Source organism: Scomber japonicus, chromosome 1, assembly GCF_027409825.1.
Source record: "Scomber japonicus isolate fScoJap1 chromosome 1, fScoJap1.pri, whole genome shotgun sequence".
Classification (NCBI taxonomy): Eukaryota; Metazoa; Chordata; class Actinopteri; order Scombriformes; family Scombridae; genus Scomber; species Scomber japonicus.
The window spans coordinates 2,622,328-2,643,032 of NC_070578.1; the positions used below are offsets into that span (position 1 = coordinate 2,622,328).

General features: G+C 38.3%; 1 protein-coding gene across 1 annotated transcript in view; it reads right to left on the reverse strand.

The window, feature by feature from the left end:
- The window catches only part of cemip (cell migration inducing hyaluronidase 1), a 117,275-nt gene that overhangs the window by 35,520 nt on the left and 61,050 nt on the right, over positions 1–20,705 (reverse strand). Inside the window, exons 12-15 of the mRNA XM_053321159.1 lie at positions 18,136–18,345; positions 15,873–16,078; positions 2,610–2,679; positions 1,547–1,675 (exon numbers count right to left, since the gene is read on the reverse strand). Of these exons, the coding sequence (XP_053177134.1) occupies positions 1,547–1,675; positions 2,610–2,679; positions 15,873–16,078; positions 18,136–18,345 (615 nt within the window). The remainder of the gene's footprint in view (positions 1–1,546; positions 1,676–2,609; positions 2,680–15,872; positions 16,079–18,135; positions 18,346–20,705) is intronic.

Sequence of the window (20,705 nt, forward strand, 5' to 3'; positions counted from 1 at the left end):
TGAGCATGGTGGGTTCTGCCTATTGATTTGATTATTCAAATAATTAACCTCCCAAAATAAATCAAGAGTCAACTGTCCTAAACTTTTAACAGCCCTCCTGGCTCCAGGCAGCTCAAGACTATTTTCAAATAATATTATATTATATATATTATAATTATATTATTATTATAATTAATTAAATTAATTTTAAATTAATTAAAATTTGATGTTTCCACTTCCACTGTGTTTTATGTGTTTCATTTGTTTATTTGACTACTGGTACTGGTGCAGTTCCTGTTCAAAATGTACCTGAGAACAGCTGGATTGTTTGGCCTCCAGCTGTTACTTTAATACATAGAAACATGAATACAGTTGATGTAAGATGTACAAGTACATGAAGAAACTAACAGAGCTGATGTAAATAAGTACTAATAATAAGTGCTCTACTTACAAAATGATCAATCAACAATCAAATCATCTTGAGCTCTTAGATTGTTCCTACTTTGTGTGCCTTCAGTTCAGATTTCAGTCTGTATGTTTGTTCCAAAGATTTATGTTTTGTCTGCAGTGCACTTCATAATCACTACGATCTCAGAACATATGAAACATACTGGTTTTAACTGCTAGGTGGAAGGATTTGCTTCGTTTTAAGCATTTAACTACAGTGATTGTTGGACTCTGAGCACTTCCAGATGACCTACGCTCAACCATGTACTTGAACGCCTCATGTGTATTCACTTGCTGCTGATCTGTTAAAAGTGCTGCTAACGTTATGCTTGTAGTCTAGAGTCAAAGTGTCTACTTGCCTACTTTTAGAGCACTTTTCTCTGACTTGTGTCTCATCTCTGGTCTCCAATCCATGCAGGAGTCAGGAGTAGAGCTCTGCAGAGTAAATGTTAAATGTACTGTACTTTTCTAGTCTTTGCGACCACTCAAAGCACTTTTACACTACATCTCATTCACCCATTCACACACATTCATACACTGATGACAGGAGCTACCACACAGGGTTCCAACCTGCTCACCAGGGGGGAAGCTAACCATTCATACACATTCATACACTGATGCTCATCAGGGGGGAAGCTAACCATTCATTCTCATTCACACACTGTTGGCGCAGCAACGGGAGCAATTTAGGGTTAAGTGTGACAGGAGGAGCCGGGAATCGAACCGCCAGTCTTCCAATTGGAGGATGACCTGAGTCACAGCCGCTCATTTGATCACTGCCTGATTCAAAACTGATCAATATCAATGTATCACTTGCTGAAATTGCGCCAAATTTGATGCAACATTTCTCTTTTTCCTCAGCAATGCACCCAACGAGTGTGGTGTTAATTAGATAAATGATTCAAGTGTCACGCAAAGGACAAACATACAGTCAGACATGCTTTTTGTTTCTTTCATTCTGGTGGTAATATTTTTTTGTAAAGCTTTTTGTACAAGGTATATAAATTTGGTTTATTATTATTATAACCTGCTAATGCTTATGTGGTGCTTTTAAGTGAGACTTCTTAAGAAAGATGATGGTGTGGATGGATGAAACATCAGACTGACATGAGAGACTCACCCTGTAGTTGGAATGAGCTCTGTTGTTGGTGAAGTGGCCCATAGGTACATGTTCAGTGTGTCCAGGAGAGTAAAGACCCTCTGATGGTCCAGTGGGCACATGGTGGAAAATAAACCAGAAACCTGTTTCCTGAGGGAACACACACACAAACAAACAAACACAAACACATTTTAAGACATATAAAAAATATTTGTACAGCTTTAAAAACCTTAAAATCCACTCCTTCATTCAATTTCCAGAATCTATAAATATGCAAACATATTTAATTTCAAAAGTATATCAGTTGGACTCAAGATTGTCTTTCACATCACACTTTCACAAAGAAAAAACGAATATTGGACCAGGATTGGCTTCAAAATGACTTGTAATGTCACAAATCACGCTCATAGGCCTTAAAAACTCATTTTCAATAAGCACAGAGAAACTTTCCACTGTCAGCAGATGAAAGTGGAAACAGCTTCTAGTGTTAAACTCTACACACATCATTATGCAGAGTGAAGCTTAAACATGTTCAGCTGGGGGAACAAAAAGATAAACAGTTTTGAGAGGAGGGGAACTTTGACTTGTATAAACAACAAATAATCTGAACAGGTGTAAGTACATGCAGAGCTCTTATTCTTCATACATAAACACACACACACACACACACACACACACACACACACTCCACTCAACACACAATAGAGTGCCTTGGCTTTCCCACTTGGCATGTCAGCCTGTCTGTTTCTATGTTGTTCTTTGCAGGTATGCAAATGAGAAAAATTATTACACCGGTGAGGATAAATGAGACTCCATTCTGCCCAACGCATCCTTGTGAAATCCCAGAAGCATGATCATAATTGGCACTCTATCATAGTGAAACTGCAGCAGTGCCTCTGTCTGTTGTCTGCTTGATTCTGAAGTTAATAGGAGTATACAGCCATTAATCTGACCTGGCAACGTGGTAATGAGACAGACCTCCACCTGGAGAGATGGGAGCGGGGGGTGGGGGTGGTGGGTGGTTAGGGGGTTAGAGGGGGGGAGTTGAGGAAGAAGAAAGTAAAAGCAGAAGTGAGAGACTTACCTCTGAGCCTGCAGCTGCACAGTTGATGAGGTTGTTATTGGGATTGGCGATCCAGAAAGTCGAAGTTGCACTAAAAAAAAAAAAAAGAGAGAGAGAGAGAGAGAGAGAGAGAGAGAGAGAGAGAGAGAGAGAGAGAGAGAGAGAGTGTCAGAGTAGGGGAGAGGTAGAGGAAGTTTTTTGGTTACTGGATTTCAGTCAAATAGTGATGTGATGGTCAATGAAAGGAGTGTGATCACTGATGGAGAGAGAATGACTTATATTTTTTGTATATCAGTATATTTGTATAAATTCAGTCCTATAAGGTAAAACCAGGCTTATTTGAATTTGACATTACACACATAAGCCCCATATAGAAAATAAAATAAAATGAAATGTATATTCTTTGAGATTCCAACACATTCAAGTGTTCAGTATCTGTCACGTTTTAAGGCATCCTGTGTCCTTTTCAAGGCTTCTAATTGGTCAAATGAAAGTCACAGTGCTGCCAGCGATGTAATTCACAAAAACAGAGGAGTTGTTTGTACGCTCAATAAAATATAAATAAGGTCATAAAATATTGATCCAACACAACACAAGCAAACATTGATTTTTATTAGAGCTCATAAATAACACAGCAGTTCCCTGATTGATTTCAAGTCCTTATACAGTAAATCATTTACAGAAATATTAACAAAAGTTACAAAGACTGCAAGGTGACTGATCTAATGACAGCACGGCTCCAACACATCTCTGTTAGAACATCCAGCACAAACATTTAAGAAATTCAATGACCTCGTCAAGAGAAGTTAGACTAAATAAATCTCCAAAATAAAACTTCTTTACCCAGAGCTTTCAACCACAACGTCTTCATCAGTGAGTGCAGTTGTTGACTCAGTTGTCATGGAGTCATCAAGTTATCATGTCAGCCTATGACAACTGAACTTCATTCACTGATGCAGACCATGAGATGCAGCTGAATGTTGTGAAAAAGTAAGTGGAACTGGAGTTAATATTATTTAGTCAAATAGTTGTTTTTTTAAATTTGCAAGCATATTTAAAGACAGTGTAAAGTGAATTCAGACATTTTCTTCTAAACACATTAAATAGGTCATAAATGTATTTCTAAAAAAGGTGTAAAAAGCATTTCAACCATTTAGATTTGAATTGTGGAGCTAGGCTTCACAAACTGTGTTTCAAGATTTCTGTGTTCAGGATTTAGTGGGCGGGTCTGAAAATCATAAACCCGCCCCTGCTGCTGCAGAGGTATATATATTCAGCACACACTACTACTATAATAGTCTACCATTAGCCAGTTAGCTGAGTTAGCTGCCGAGTTACCCGCCAAGCTAGCTGCTGAGTTAGCAGCAGAAAGCTCTCAGAAGTAGCGTCCATATTTGGGATAGAGGTCATAGACTATATATATATTTTCTGTGGTATGTCAAACTCAGAACACATATTTATTCTTACTTTACATGGACTTTAAAACATGTTGGCAGCTCATGTATGATTGATGTGGTAACAGATGCTCTCTCATCTTTACTTTGTATCTGTGTATATGAACAGAGCCATGCACTGCATATGACTGGAGCATTCTTTGTCTCCCTCATTCTCTCTATAACCAACTTTCCATGCAACTGTAGTACAAATCATAATCGGTGTTCCACCACCATTTAGATGTTAGTGGTGAAAAGAGGAGCTATCGTAGAGAGAATTCCTCATTTGAACTAAATGAATCAGCATCTGGAAACTGGCTACTAAGGGAGGGTGATAAGTTCCTTATATTACAGTTCATATGTTGTATAAGAATGCTGGCATTGTGTATATATATATATATACAATGCCAATATTTATTGTAAAATAATACATTTATAACTTGGATATCCAGAGTTCATTACAGCCCTCAGCTAAAACACTTTGAAACTAACTTGTAAGCATACAAAATAAATAAATAAATAAAATGTCTCATATTCCAACAATATCACATCAGTTTATACCTGGACCAAACCATTTGCAATTGAATTGTAGCAAGGTGGCTTTCCTCTGCTACATGTTGGCCTATGTGTTAACCTCTCTCCTCACTTCCACAGCCTTAACAAGGGTTCATGCTCCTCTAGCCTTCACCCTGCTGCTGCTGCTGCTCAGTTTGGAGGAGAAAGGAATTAGCTCTGGTGTAATCAAGGTCTCAGTCAGTCTCAATCAAGGCTCAGTCCTACCAAAAGCTTCTTAATGTGTTTTCTGTCTGAGAGGACAAGAGGGAGAAAAGTCCAGACAAGACAGTCAACTCTCATTTAGAGCAGACAAGCAGTGGAAGAAGTTTTTCTGATCCACTAATTACCAATACAGTAATGTAACATAGTAAAAGTCCTGCATGAAAACGTCCACCTGCAGTATTATGAGTGATGTAGTATGCAGCATTACAATAAAAGTACTGCAGTATTATGAGTGATGTAGTATGTAGTATTACAATAAAAGTACTGCAGTATTATGAGTGATGTAGTATGCAGTATTACAGTAAAAGTACTGCAGTATTATGAGTGATGTAGTATGCAGTATTACAGTAAAAGTACTGCAGTATTATGAGTGATGTAGTATGCAGTATTACAGTAAAAGTACTGCAGTTTTATGAGTGATGTATTATGCAGTATTACAGTAAAAGTACTGCAGTATTACGAGTGATGTAGTACGCAGTATTACAGTAAAAGTACTGCAGTATTATGAGTGATGTAGTATGCAGTATTACAGTATGTAGTATGCAGTATCTACACTACTTTATATATAGTTAGCTAGTCTACACTACTTTATATACAGTTAGCTAGTTTACACTACTTTATATACAGTTAGCTAGTTTACACTACTTTATATACAGTTAGCTAGTTTACACTACTTTATATACAGTTAGCTAGTTTATACTACTTTATATACAGTTAGCTAGTTTACACTACTTTATATACAGTTAGCTAGTTTACATTACTTTATATACAGTTAGCTAGTCTACACTACTTTATATACAGTTAGCTAGTTTACACTACTTTATATACAGTTAGCTAGTTTAGTCCAGTGGTTCCCAACCTAGGGGTGAGGCCCCTCCAAAGGGTCAGCAGATAAATGTGAGGACTGGTGAGATGATTAATGGGAGAGGAAAGAAGAAACAACTAAGTTCTGATACACAAATGTGTTTTCAGTTTTTTGACTTTTTCTCTAATCTTTGATTTTTGCTGAAATATTGGATGATTTATTGAAATGAACATTACATTTTAACATTTTCAACAATACCCCTCAAACCAACCCCTCCAGTGCAACACAGTGCAGAATAGGGTGACCAGACGTCCTCTTTTTCCCAGACATGTCCTACTTTTCAGGCCTAAAAAAATGTCCGGGGGGAATTTCAAAATTGTCCGGGATTTTGGTCAACAGTCTCAAACACATTAGGCTACCCAGTGCATTGTTTCGATTGACACTCCGTTCCACTAGTCCGTTCCAGGTTTCTCTCTCTGACAAATTAGTCACGCCCTTCTCCCCAAATCCAATCACTTTGCATTATGTGCGTGAGCGTGTGTGGGAACTACTGAAAAAAAGAACAGTCAGTAGACTTCGCTTCACTTGCTGGGGTTGCCGCTTGATCATCTTCTATCCTCAGTGTCAGTGACAGACAGGCGATAGCACATGTGTGTCCGCCGATTCAACGGCAACAATGCCTAAACGAATGTGTAAATTTACGGAGGAGTTAAAGAAAAAATTTCCGTGCTTCCGTTAGGGTCGTGATCCGTATGAGGCGGAATGTTTGACATGTAAGTCAGGCACGTATGTGTCTGTGGCAAATAAAGGTGCCAACGACCTGCAAGTGCACGTCAGTTCAGCAAAGCACACGAAAGCAGTCAGGGGCGAGAGCTCTTCGGCTTTGAAAGCTGGGTACATTTGCAGCAACATTTGTGTCACTTCATATCACCCCCCCCCCCCCCCCCCCCCCCCCGACATAATGTGTCCTCCATTTCAGAAACCCAAATATGGTCACCCTAGTGCAGAATAAAGCTATTATTTTCAATGCAAGGTGCAGCTCTGCTCTCCTGGTTTCACACCTGATTTTGCTACCAAAGCTCAACCATATGGAAATTGAAGTTCAAGCCCGAATATGACTTTTACAAGGCCAGAGGCAATCTGGCAATAACAGGAGCTGAACGTTATAATAGTGACATTACATTTTACTGTAGAGAGGAATGGAAAAGAAACAGGGATATAGGTTAGAAAAGTGTGTGATTGAGTTTAGAAGACTAGAACTAGTAGCTGGACAAACATATATATGACAATATTAATCTCCTCTACTCTGGATCCTCTTCCTGGCCTTATCCAAGGCTGACTTCATCAACAGATGGAGTTTGCTCAGTGTACATGAGCACCCATTATCACGTAAAGTTCCATAGTTGGGTCATAAATGGAACATGATAATAAGCTGAACACTCAGGAAACATGACTAGTCAGAGACAGACAGATATTCAGGGTTAAAGGGCTGGTCCAACCAAAAACTAGTGAGTGAAATTAGGCTGAGATTTATTTGCCAAACATGAGTAGTATCAGCAGTCTGTAGCATCATTGTTAACTGCTTCATGCTCTGTACGTCATGCAGTCTACTCACACACATTAACCCACTGACTGAGAGTAAAACAGAAAATATTTCTGGCAAGACTGCCTATTCCATTCTCCTCCACTATAGTGGATTCAATAGGGACGAAGGCAAGAATCTAATGGATCTGAAAACCTGTAACCTGTAGATACTGCTAGAGGAGACACGTGTTCTGTGTAACTTTGGTGACCCTTTAAAAAAACAAAAAGACACTAAATTCTAAACATGAAAGCTTCTGTTTAGTGCTCATATAACTGTCAGTGTGCTGTATTCTATGTATGTACTGTAGATTTGAGTAGAACTGGGGAAAAGTTCATCTTCTCTTTTAGACTGATTTTTTGTTAAAAAATGACAGACAGACAAAGGAAATAATTGGCCTATTTTAATATATTACATCCTGAAATAGCCTACATTCATGCCTATTTTATTTAATATAATGAATATAGTTCTGCTGTTTTGTTCTGTTATCATTTCTGTGCCATTCACACAGTTTCTGAATTTGCTTGTTTTTTTTGTTGTTTTCAGCAGGTTTGTGTGTTTCATTATATTTTCTGTTATTGTTGTGTTTTGTGTCTTTTGTTATGTTTTCTGTACATATTGTGTTTTTTTCCTAAATGCTGCCCATGTGTTACCAAACTGATGAAGATTCCTTTTTGCATGCAGTTCATAAAGTTGCGAAGCATTGAGCCACTGTCTATTTCTAAGTTTTTGAATCAACGTGTCAGTTATAGGCTTCTTTTTAATTACCCTTTATATTTATGTGGCACTCGCTCTAAGTATTATTTATTTTTATTTTTTTCATAATGTCATACATTCTTTTTGGTTTGTTTTTGTGTGCCTATATTTGCCCAAGCAAGCACCTTTCACACATGAACCAGACATAACACAAAAATCATTATAGTTCCATTTGCAAGTATGTGGGAAAAAGCAGCTTAGGGTAATGAGTAGGAATACCAATGAGTATGAATAGAAATGGCAGATGTGCAGTAAATGACAGCACTGCACCTTAAGCCTCTCCTTTCTCCACTTCCTCCTCCTGTCCCCCCTCTCTCTCACTCTCGCTCTCTCTCTCTCTGTCTCTCTCTCTCTCTCTCTCTCTCTCTCTCTCTCTCTCTCTCTCTCTCTCTCTCTCTCTCTCTCTCTCTCTCTCTCTCTCTCTATCTGTGTTAATCTCTCCTTCACACAGCTAATAGTCACCTCTCTCACTGAACGGACAGATTCTGGCCATTGCTTATGTCTAGACACACTATGACACACATGACAAAATAGATTCATGTCTTCATTTAGTTCATATAGTTGTGTTGTTCTGGATGTGGATAATAGAGCAGGAAAGTCCACTTATGATGGAGGTTGGGATGGAATAATGGCTCAACACCATATCAGACCATCTTAAAATTGTTTCCAGTTTTCTACCATCCTGTAAACCAACATTGTTTATTTGCTGTCTCTAACCTTAACAATGTTATTACTGCATGGAAGCTGGGCAGGCACATGAGGCCTTGCTTCTGCATTTAGCTAAATATGAATCAAATATTAACCCTGCAAGTTCAAGTGAATCATATGTGATCCATGAGTTTTATAGAGCACTACATCATCAGTGTAAAAACCTGATGTGTACGATCAGATACATGTAGTGCACAGATAGACCACCAGCGGACCTTTCATTTGAAGCATGGACGTTGTCAATCAGTGACCCACTATTTTTTGAAATAGTCAGATACTTCAATAGGAATAGTTACTGGATTGATGCAATGTTGAATGACTAAATATTTTAGATACAGCAGGTATAGAAGCTCATTTATCTGTTAATCTGTATGTTATTGTTTATTTGAAAGAAAAATACTCAGCATTTAGTATGAGGTGATATGACCTTTATGCAGGATCTATAATGACTTAAAAATGTTTCATGCAATGTTTTTATTTGTTTAACCTTTACATACTGTTCAGGGTCAAATTTGAAGTATAAAAACATGCTGTACTTTTCCTAATGTGACTAAGAACATACAAAAATGGAGATGTAGTCCATCATTGATTAATTTTTGTAAATGTCCTTTTCCCCCATAAATAAATAGAATAGACAGTTTGCTCTCTGGCAGCTCTCTGGTTAAAAATATATGCTACGAAAAATACATTGCAAAAAATTCTGGATGTATCAAATAAGATAAACAGAGTGCAGATGTGGCAGTTAACAGTTTCAATGTAATAGAAAAAGGACTGCTTGTTACAATCAGGTATGTTGATGTGCTAGAGAAAGTTAATTGAGGGACTTTGTGTGTGTATGAATGGAAACATCACCACCAAAAAAAAGAAAAAAAAAGAAAAGATGCTTAAAAACACAACCAACTGCCACAGCTTGATGCTGGAGGTGGCTCACACACACACACACACACACACACACACACACACACACACACGCATACACTTTAAATACATAAAGTGTTTAGGCTGAGCATTCATCTGGCTTTGTTTAAGTGGCAATTCTCCTCCTCCTCATGCAGCCTACACGTCTCCTGTTGCCAGCAAATCTGACTACAATTTATTGTTCTCATCCGAGCATTTAAATTCAACACACACGCAACTCAACAATGACATGGGAAGAGACAGAAGGAGACACCAGGGACTGTGCCATGCTGACTGGAAATTAATCATCATGAATCTTAAAGTGGTGAACATTGTTAGTGCAATCATGTTTGATTAAATTGGAATTTTTGATCCACAGTAATAAATACAGTGGGATTTGGAAATCATTACTGAATACAATGATCCAGACAAATCTGACAAAAAGCCTCATTAGTGATATAGTGCATTGTGTATATAACTGGATAAATTAGGAGAGCAGAGGAGAAGAAATGAAATGAAAGCAGTACAAAGCAGAGGCTAAGTAACATTAGACAGAAACAGCAAATCCTTCCAGTATATTCATGTTGGAGAGCAGGTGGATGGCTCCATATCAGTGAAAGCCTGTGTCATTATGCATCCCTAACCTTGGCCTTTATACTCTGTAGCTGAAGGCGAAGGCAGTGTGAGGAGATAAAAGTCATGTGACCTGGATTAAACTGCTTTATATTCAAAGCTGCATCTTTATGCTTTAAATATAATGCCTTTCTAACAAAGTGAAGGTGCCATGGGGGGAAACAGTGTACCTCTGCTGATAAATGTTTGTGTGTGCTCATGTGATCCAGAGAGCCAAGCTGGGTTTTTGCGAAATAAGGGTGAGATTCAGTGTTTTTTTGGTTTTACAGTAAAAAGAAGATTTTAAGGATGAGGACTAACTGGTTGGTTCTGGCAGATGTTCAGTACATCTGGTTAACCATCCCTCCTCCAAGAGTAGCGTACAGAAGTTTCCCAGAGCTTTACTTAGGGAGAGTCTGGGACTGTCTCCCACACAGTGAGTGAAACAGTTGGGAGTTTTGGCAAGACCACACAGCATCATCCATCAAAAAAGTTGAACCTTGTTGAACTTTGGCTTCAACGTAGCGTCATCCATAAAGGCACGGTGATGGCCAGTCACATACATTCCTGGTGGATTACTTTGCAACGTGATTGTTGTATTTCTACTATTTACCTCAAAAGATAAAGCAGTTGCTGCTGTGATAACTGTGTATATTACAAACTACCGTGCAGTGTTTTGGAATGTATTATATCTTTAACCATCCTGTTTAGGGTCAAATTTGACCCATTTTACATCTAAGAGCAGTAAAATACTTTTGTCTTTTAGTCTGAAATGTGATGACTTCCTCTAATGTGACTCAGAATATACAAAAAGGAAATATTTCATCTTTTTAAACACATCTTTGTAGCGTTTCATGGGTATCTATCCAAAAAATAAAAATGTTCATTCTTCACATTTAATATCATTCATTGAGATAGTTTTGTTGGATTATTAGAGTGTTTTTTATATAGATGTTTATCATAAAAACTAAAAGATAAACACATTTGTGCTCTCTGAAAGCTTCATTAAGGATGAATCACACATTTATGTGACTGATGAGTATTTATGAATCATTTGTGCTTCAGAAGACCAATTATGAGGAAATACTGTGATGGATCAGAATATGAACAGTATGTGAGGGTTAAATGCATTTGGCTATATTAGCACTTGAATGCATAAAATTAAAGTCTCCTTTAGAATTAAAGTGTGTTTTTCCTCGTTCCCCCAGTGGAATATTACAGCTTCACTGCAGGATGATGTGTACAGAGTTTAACACTAGAAGCTGTTTTCACATTCATCTGCTGAAATGCTGATTTTAATGATGAGCCTACAAGCAGGATTTCTGACACCTCAACCAGTTTAGAAGTCAGTCCTGGTCCAATATTACAACAACTTACACGTGTGATGTGTAAACCTGTTACCTACACTGAGAATGGATATTTTAACTAAATATGTCCAGCAGTTACATTTTTGAAAATGAAAATATTTGCATATATATAGATTCTGGACTCTTTAATGAAGAAGAAGGAATAGATGCAATTTTAAAGATTTTAGTGAGGTAATTATATTTCTTTGTGGAAAACCATAATAGACACATTATTGTTCCAAGCAGGGTATTTCTCTGTCTTAAAAAAGGAGATTTTTATGAAACAATACAGAAGAAATCCTATTGTTGTTTTGTTTGTTATGACATCAGTATACAGTATATGATCACCATCACTTATTGACCTTTAAAAATGTTAATGTGAGTATATATAAATGCCAGACATCCTTTTGATGGATGGAAAGTAATTGCAGTTGATGCAATAGTCACTAAACTAAACAGATTATAATAAAAAAGCATTATAGTCAAAAACAAAAGTGTGTGTGTGTGTGTGTGTGTGTGTGTGTGTGTGTGTGTGTGTGTGTGTGTGTGTGTGTGTGTGTGTGTGTGTGTGTGTGTGCAAATTTGCATTCAGCCTCTCTCCTTCTACGCTGTGAAAGTTGTAGATTGTTCTGACAGCTAACTCATTATTTGTTTTCTTGTTTTATTTTCTCTGGTGTGTCCCTCAGGTCAGAACAGAATTAGCGCTTTATAGAGTTTCTCTGCTGTCATGTGTAAGAGTCTTATTCTAGACCTAAATCTCTAACTTTAAATGTAATTAGCATGCAGACGTGCAGCATTTTACATAATTATCCAAACTTCTGAAAAAGTGTTGTGGCAGGGAGCAAACCACTTTTTGTGTAACAGTAATAATGTGTGGGAAGACGTGAGGAATTACTTAATTAGCTTGCGATGAATTGCTGTTGTTTGTGCTTGTGTGCTGTTGGAGCTGTGTGTTTATGTGGTGGGTCAGCACTAAGCCCTGCACCCCTCTTAAAATGATCATTTCACACTCCATCCAAACTCTGTGATTGGTTAATAGTGTATGTGTTGCTGCATGGTAAAAAATGAAAAGCTCCATTATTATTAGAAGCAGTCATAGTACGAAATGAGACTGCTGCAGATGTGTACTGCTGAAAGGGACAATGTGTATTACAGAGCATGGATGGAAAAGCTCTAAATGCACCCTCATTACAAACTAATTGCTTTCACTCTGTCTGTACAGCGGGAGAAGGAGAATGCTACACTTTTTTACTTTTTTTTTCTATAATACTGCTACAAAATAAAAAAGGATGAATCATGCAGGACAGTAATTAAAAGTAAACTTGTAATCAATAAACTGTAAAGAGCAACTAAAATGAACAAAACTGTAAACTATTTGAGAAATGTGTCTGCTGTATCTCTCACAGGCCTCTATGAGTAACACTGTCCTCAAATCACAATGTATGTAGGTAGTCAGGATGCACCTACTGATTACATGTGTCAAACACAGTAAACAGTATAAGGAGGCACTGCTTCTCTCATCCTTTCTCATTTAAGGTAGGGCTGGGCAATTAATCGAAAAATAATGTAAACTGTAAACTTAGAAACTCTAATCGACTTGATCTTGCTCATGTCAATTAATGGTGGTGTTCACTGTTGCCATGACAGTAAAGGTTGCATATCTTTAAGGATTGTGAAAACTTGTCTCCAGTGATCATTTGAACCCAAACCATGATCTTTACATAGTTCTAATCAAGTAAACTAGACATTAACCACAGCGTCACACCTTAAAACATCTTTATTTTCACTCCCTAAAGATCCTCATGTGTGAGGGCAGCAGTGGAAAATACTTAACTAAAGAAACTGTGAAAATACATCATTGTTCATCAAGGGTGGAGATAATCATTCATTAATCGTAATCGAGTTAAGTTAAGAGTTCAATTAATCATGATTTAGATTTTTGCCATAATCGCCCAGCACTAATTTAAAGGATGGCAAATGTGCTTTCTATAGATGGAGTCTAGCTTGATAACAGCCACCGATGGACATCTCTTCTCTTTTGAGTACCTGTGATGGAACCAAACAGAGAGCAATGTGATGTGCACCTCACTGTCTTCACTGTAAAGGTCTTCCTCTGAAATCAACAATGGTGGGACCATTTTCTGCAGTGTGACAACAGCTTGAGATAGATCTCAGCATTGATGACGAGTCCAACACTTTGTATGGCGCTCCACTGTTGGCAGGGACTGTCCTAATGGCTTCACTGATGGACAATGACAACAAGCTCTCATCTGTGTCTACTGACCTTCACAAAGCCTCCAACTTTGGTTAGGGCCATGGCAGCAGAGTGTACAGGGCTCACACTGCCCCCGTCCATCCTGCCCAAACTGGTTAGCTGGCTACATGAAGGCTTTTACAGCCCCTGCCTTTATTTCATCCCCTCTCCCAGACATTTGGCAGTTCGTCAAAATACTGATGCAGAGACACACAGAGAGAGGCCCCCCCGCCCCCCAACGCCCTCTTGGAAAAGGCCCGCATAGCCTTCCTGATTCCTCACTTAGCTGGCTGGTCAGCGAGCAGGAAGCTGTTACCTATGCTGGTGCATGTAAATGCTAATTTCAGTGGGTGATTGTGTGCATGTGATTGGAGCAGAATATTACCCATGGAGTCAAATAGAAGGCTCCATTTATAATATCATAACCTTCAAGGTAAAATGGTAAATGGACTGTACTTATACAGCACTTTTCTAGTCTTTTTAAACCACTGAAAGTACTTTTACTGACACAGCATCAGTACGGCTGAGAACATCATCTGGTCAGAGACAGAGATGAGTAAATTGGAGCAGGTTTGATATAGACACTGACACAATCTCTCTTGGAGAAACAAAAACCCATTAACATTACACTAAGAAACCCAAAGTGACAGAACTACATAGAAGTAACATAAGACAGATTTTGGTGTCTCCTTCAGACGACAGAACTTATCAGAGAGACTTCACTTCCCTTTTCTACCATCAGATTGGAGTCACACAGACCACCGTCATAAATTAAAATACATTCACATGCACATAACTGAGTTCCCCCTCTGTGTGTCTTGAAACAAAACCAGTTGAAAGAGGAAAGTGTGAAAGAGAAAATTAGGGTGTTAAAACTTGTAAGAATGTTAACTTAATTTGAGAAAGTGTTACATTGATGTTATGTTTACATTATGATGATAATCAGTTATCTATCATATAGTAAATAAAATGACAATGTGTTCTGCTTGATCATATTCATTCTAATGGATAGGATCCAAATATTTCATTAATCAAGAGTTGATGTAGTAGTAAAAGTAAAACTCAGTAGAAGTTTTTTAGTTTCCAATTAATTATATATCCTTTATTTAAATTCATCATTCACCTTCATCTTTCATTCATGTTGCTATATTGAGTAACAATCTGTTGAATTCATATTGTATTGCAAGTTTATCATTACATAATTGTATACATAATTTATTAGTAGTAGTAAAATTCACTCAATTGTGTATGTGTATTCCTTGAATTGATACAGGGGACCTATTTGACTGATTTCTCAAAATGTAATTAATCAATTAATTAATTAAAATTGTCTTACCAAATCTGGTAGGTGGTGCCCCTTTATGAAGGAGAGCTTATTGATAAAACATTCAAAATTGCTACAACACTATAAGACACATTCACCCGTTCACACACGTTCACACACTGATGACAGGAGCTACCACACAGGATGCTAACCTGTTCATTCACACACATTCATACAGGCCGTTGACACAGCCACTGGGAGCAATTTGGGCTTAAGTATCTTGCCCAAGGACATGCTGGAGGAGCTGGAATGGAACCTTCTCATTGGTGGGCAACTGCTCTACCTCCTGAGCCACAGCGGTCAATGTGTGATGTGACTGAGACATGACACGAACAGAATATGTGCAGGTGAAACCAACAGGCATGAGGTGTTGTGTTGTCTCTGAACTCCAGCATGTTGGATATGAAATGGAACAATGGATATGTGACTAAGTGCTAACATGCCTCAATACTAGAGATTACTCTATATGTGTTGGGTTTGTCATAACTAGTAATTTCACAATTACTTAGCCAATTGCTGAGAATCCTCTTCTTCAAAAAAGGGTTATTACCAAAGCTGTATTACTTACACCATATGCTGCATATAATCAGTGTTAAGTAACCACCATTTACATATCTTCAGCAATTTAATAGCTAAAGCAGGAGAGAATTGCCACATAAACCTTTTTTAGCCCACCCAATGTTTTTAAAGGCTGTACGTTTACATAAAATGGAAATATTCTACATGTCTTGCGCATTATTTTCAACGTTGAGCCTCTACAGAGTGGGAGTGAAGACAGTAAACAGATTACCTGCAGTCTTGGCGTGGGTTGGCTACATATCCTGGGTAGGCTCCTTCAGTGATATAACGGCACATTTTGCTGTTTCTGTCTGACGGCAGCAGACTCCCCGCTCGCACCATCATACCTAGGCAGTGGTCGAATGTGTTCCTCTCCTCCGGTCCATCCTCTGTGAAAAAACAGTGTCCCAGCGAATCGTAGCCTACTACATTCTTTACCTGTGAGGGCACAGAGATACATTTAGCTTATATGACACACTTCAGGTCTTCTCTCGCAAAACTAACTTGAGAAATAATCACAGGCAGAGTTCAGTCAGCAGTTAAAGTATCACATTTCCAATGAAAAATCCCTCATCTTTGCTCCTCTTTGTTAAAGTCCATGTAAAGTAAGAGTAAATTTGTGTTCTGCATTTGACATACCACAGAAAAGTGTGTTGTTAACCACCCTGCCAAATTTGAATGATTCAAAAAATTGCCAAATATATGAAAGTTGTGTAAAACTCAGCCTCTTTCTCTGCTCCCAAACGCTGTGGGAGTGCCCGCCGAGTCCGCTGAAACCCCGCCCTCTACCAAGGGTCACCTGTCAATCAAAGTCACCACCTCTACCAGAAACATGGACGCTACGTCTGAGAGCTTTCTGCTGCTAACGCAGGTGCTAACTCGGCGGCTAACTCAGCTAACTGGCTAACTGTAGACTGTAGTAGTAGTAGTGTGCGCTGAATGTATTTATACCTCTACAGCAGCAGGGGTGGGTTTATGGTGATTTTCAGACCCGCTCACTAAATCGTCCTGAACACAGAAATCTTGAAACACAGTTTGTGAAGCCTAGCTCCACAATTCAAATCTAAATGTTTTTTACACTTTTTTTAGAAATACATTTATGACCTATTTAATGTGTTTAGAAGAAAATGTCTGAATTCACTTTACACGGTCTTTAAAGTATCAAATTTCCAATGAAAAATCCCTCATCTTTGCTCCTCTTTGTTAAATGTACCAGCATTCTTAATGGAGGGTTCCTCCACTACCACCTTCATCCATGTTTCATCTCCTTACATCCACAACTCTATGTGATTGAACATTGCAAGAAAGTATGTAAATGTCACCCAGCGGTTCAGACTATGTGGCCATAGATGTACTGAGAGAACTGCATGCTGTATTCTATTCTTTCCAAAAGTCACTCACCAAGGACATTTCCCAAAAACATTTCCAGCTTTGTATTTTTATTTTTGAACTTCACTAGAATAGCTCTGCATGATTCACAGTTAAAAACTCCTTACTCATCTTACACTGGCCTTTTATGCAGCCCTCCAGTTCAGCCTCTATAGCTTCTCTCTCTCAGGTTTATTGGGGCTTTAATTCTATAGTTAACACACACATGTGCAGTGATGGGGAAATCTAGTTTGGGGTTATTGGGAGGATAAGACAGCATGGTCCTCACCTGGATCGTAGTCAGATTGTCCAAACTAAGAAATTTAAAATGTTACTAAAAGCTCTGGATTTTTGCAAAGCTCTGGATTTTTGCAAAAGACATATTTCAGTTTTTTTAGTGTTGCTAACATTTATTTCATGCTTATATGATATATGTTCCATTAAGCAATGTCCTATGTGTCCTGTATTTTGTTAATGATGTACAGTATGTCATTAGCTGTAATAAATGAGCTCTGAGATGACTCTGATATGGCAATGTGCTGTATATGATTAAAGGAATATTTTGACATTTTAGGAAAAATGGCTATATGTTATGAAGTGATAAATCTTATAAAGTCAGACAACAAGATCTATGCATACCATATGAACCCTTATATACTGTTCATATTCTACACCCTCGCAGTATGTTCTGGATCAATTTTGACCCGGGCTAAGAATCCCCTCATATAAAGTGTCTATATCAAATTTGGAGCCATGGATCTGTTTAGAATGCATCAATGGTGGATCTGACTGATCAATAAATGTGATTAAACCTTCATTCATGTTTCAGAGAGCAGAGAGAGTGTATTTTTTAGCTTTTTCATTTATGAAGAAAACAGCTACTATCACACAATATCATGTCCTATTTTACCTAAGACATGAAAATATAACATAACAATAATGATGGAAATGTATTTAATGTCAAATTTTGTCAAATTTTTGTCAAATTTGACCCAAACAGTATGTAAGGGTTAAACTGTAATCAGTTAGCTTATTTTAGCATAAAGACTACAATCAGAGGGACATAGCTAGCCTGACTCTGTCCAAAACACATAGTAGTTTCATACAAACAAACACAAAAAACTCACCAGTAGTCCGTTGGAGGCATGGATGGTTACACAGCGAGAGAAGGAGTGGTGGATGGATAGATCACTGACGAAGGTGGGGGGGTTGTAGCCTCCCCTCTCGTCCACGTCACCATTCATATGGAAGTGGACGGGATAGTGCCCCATTGTCTGCTGACCCATGTGCTGAAGCTCCATGCCAGATATATGAACTGCTCTGAAGCCTCGCTCTACCTAATGACAGCAGACAGGATGAAAAGGCAGTCATTCTTGCTCAATAAAGAAATAATAAACTGATAGATTATGACAAAATCACAAAAAAAATTCCCAAATGAAAGTAAAATATTGAAAATATGAGGAGGAAGATGAAGAAGAAGAAAAAGGGTGAAAGGAAAGAAAGCACAGAGGAGGCGATAGAATGATGTAACAAGAAAGGAAGGGTGTAAAGAGGGAAGGAGCAAAGAAAAAAAATATTAAGACTAAAAGGAAGAAGGTAATGATGATGAAAACAAAAAGAGAGAATGTAATACAATGGTGATGAGATGCAGGTGGGGACTGAGGATGGAAGGATGGAGGAATCAAGGAAAGGTGAGAAGGAGGGATGACATCAAAGACAGGATAGAGAGAGTGACGTTAGACAGTTTACATGTGAGGTGGATGAAAGGATGGATAGAGGTGAGAGTGAAAAAAGAGTGAAGAGGAGAAAGGCAAAAATAATGAGAAAGGCATGGAGAAGAGAAATAAAACTTTTGGATATAGGGAGTGGAACAGAAAAGGGGGTGCAACAAAAAATAAAGGGAAATAAAGAGAAGAAAGCAGAGAGACGAGGAGAATGAAGGAAAGATGAAAGGATGAGACAGTGACAGAGGAGTGGATATGGGCAGATGGAGCACTCTTCACTGTAACTTCAGTTGAAAGAGTGCAGCTTTTGAGGAGATGCTCCAACTGCAGCCGATCTTTGTGGAGATACGAGGTTTAAACGCAACAATAACAGCATGGAAGGGTAATGCTCCGAGGCTACTTCACTTTCCTATCTGTGTGTGTGTGTGTGTGTGTGTGTGTGTGTGTTGCTGGTATTCTGCACACATACCCATGCATGAGAAATATGTGAAATGACATGATGGAAATGTATAATAGGATATGATAGCTTGCCCTGGGCAGAGAGTGGAATCAAGCCACAGCCTCTCTTCTTCTTCTGTCTTTTCCTGTCTCCCAGCATCGCTCCTCTTTCTTTTTTTTCTTCTTCATGCAGACAGACAGACATGCTGCTACATAAAGCATAGGCTTTTTGAGCATCTTAACTTGCTCTAATTTAACCTTGAGTGGTATATTAGCGCATAGAATTGTAAAACTGATTTTTTATAGAAAAATATGGAAATATTTGCATTTGTCTTTGATTTTTCATTGTATATCTACAGTTAGTTGACTTAGCACTTCAAGAATTTGACTTAGCACTCCTACATTCACCCTTCCATGCATGAAGATAAATATTATTAAAAACTTGACAAAAGAGCTCATTGGTGCATCTCCTCTACGTGCAGGTTTTTAACTTATGATTTATGACAGAGAGCGCCAAAAATGATATTCAGATGGAATTTCAGATAAGACGGGGTGTTTGCCACCAGGATGGTTAGGACGTGGTACTACAACTTAAATGGTCCAAAATGACTTCCAGATATCTCTCTAATGTATTGGACACCATGCATGAAAGGGTTAAAGACCGTAATATGAATTCAGACATTTTCTTCTGAATACATTAAATAGGTCATAAATGTATTTCTAAAAAAAGTGTAAAAAGCATTTCAACCATTTAGATTTGAATTGTGGAGCTAGGCTTCACAAACTGTGTTTCAAGATTTCTGTGTTCAGAATTTAGTGGGTGGGTCTGAAAATCATAAACCCGCCCCTGCTGCTGTAGAGGTATAAATACATTCAGCACACACTACTACTATTACAGTCTACAGTTAGCTAATTTAACTGCCGAGCTAGCCGCCTAGCTACTAGCTGAGCTAGCCGCTGAGCTACCAGCTGAGCTAGCCGCAGAGTTAGCCACTGAGTTAGCAGCAGAAAGCTCTCAGATGTAGCGTCCATGTTTCTGGTAGAGGTGGTGACTTTGATTGACAGGTGACACTTGGTAGGGGGCGGGGTTTCAGCGAACTCGGTGTGCACTCCCACAGCGTTTGGCAGCAGAGAAAAAGGCTGATTTTTACGCAACTTTGAAGCCTAATTTCATATATTTGGTGATCATTTAAATTTGGCAGGGTGGTTAACAACACACTTTTCTGTGGTATGTCAAACTCAGAACACATATTTATTCTTACTTTACACAGACTTTAAGTGTTTGTATGTGTAAATGATGCTTTAGCACTTCCCAATCCTTTTTAATGGACAGTAATAACAGTTGATTCAACACTTTAGTTCAGACTGACAGATCTCCACAACTATGAGCTAGGCTAACAAAACAAAATGCCAACTCACTGTCCGCTTACTAGTTATTTTCCTGAGCTTTCAACTTTATCACACAGTTTTCATTAGCTTATGATCAATGAAGGGCTACAACTAACAATTCACTGAGTGTTTATTCCATAAAATAG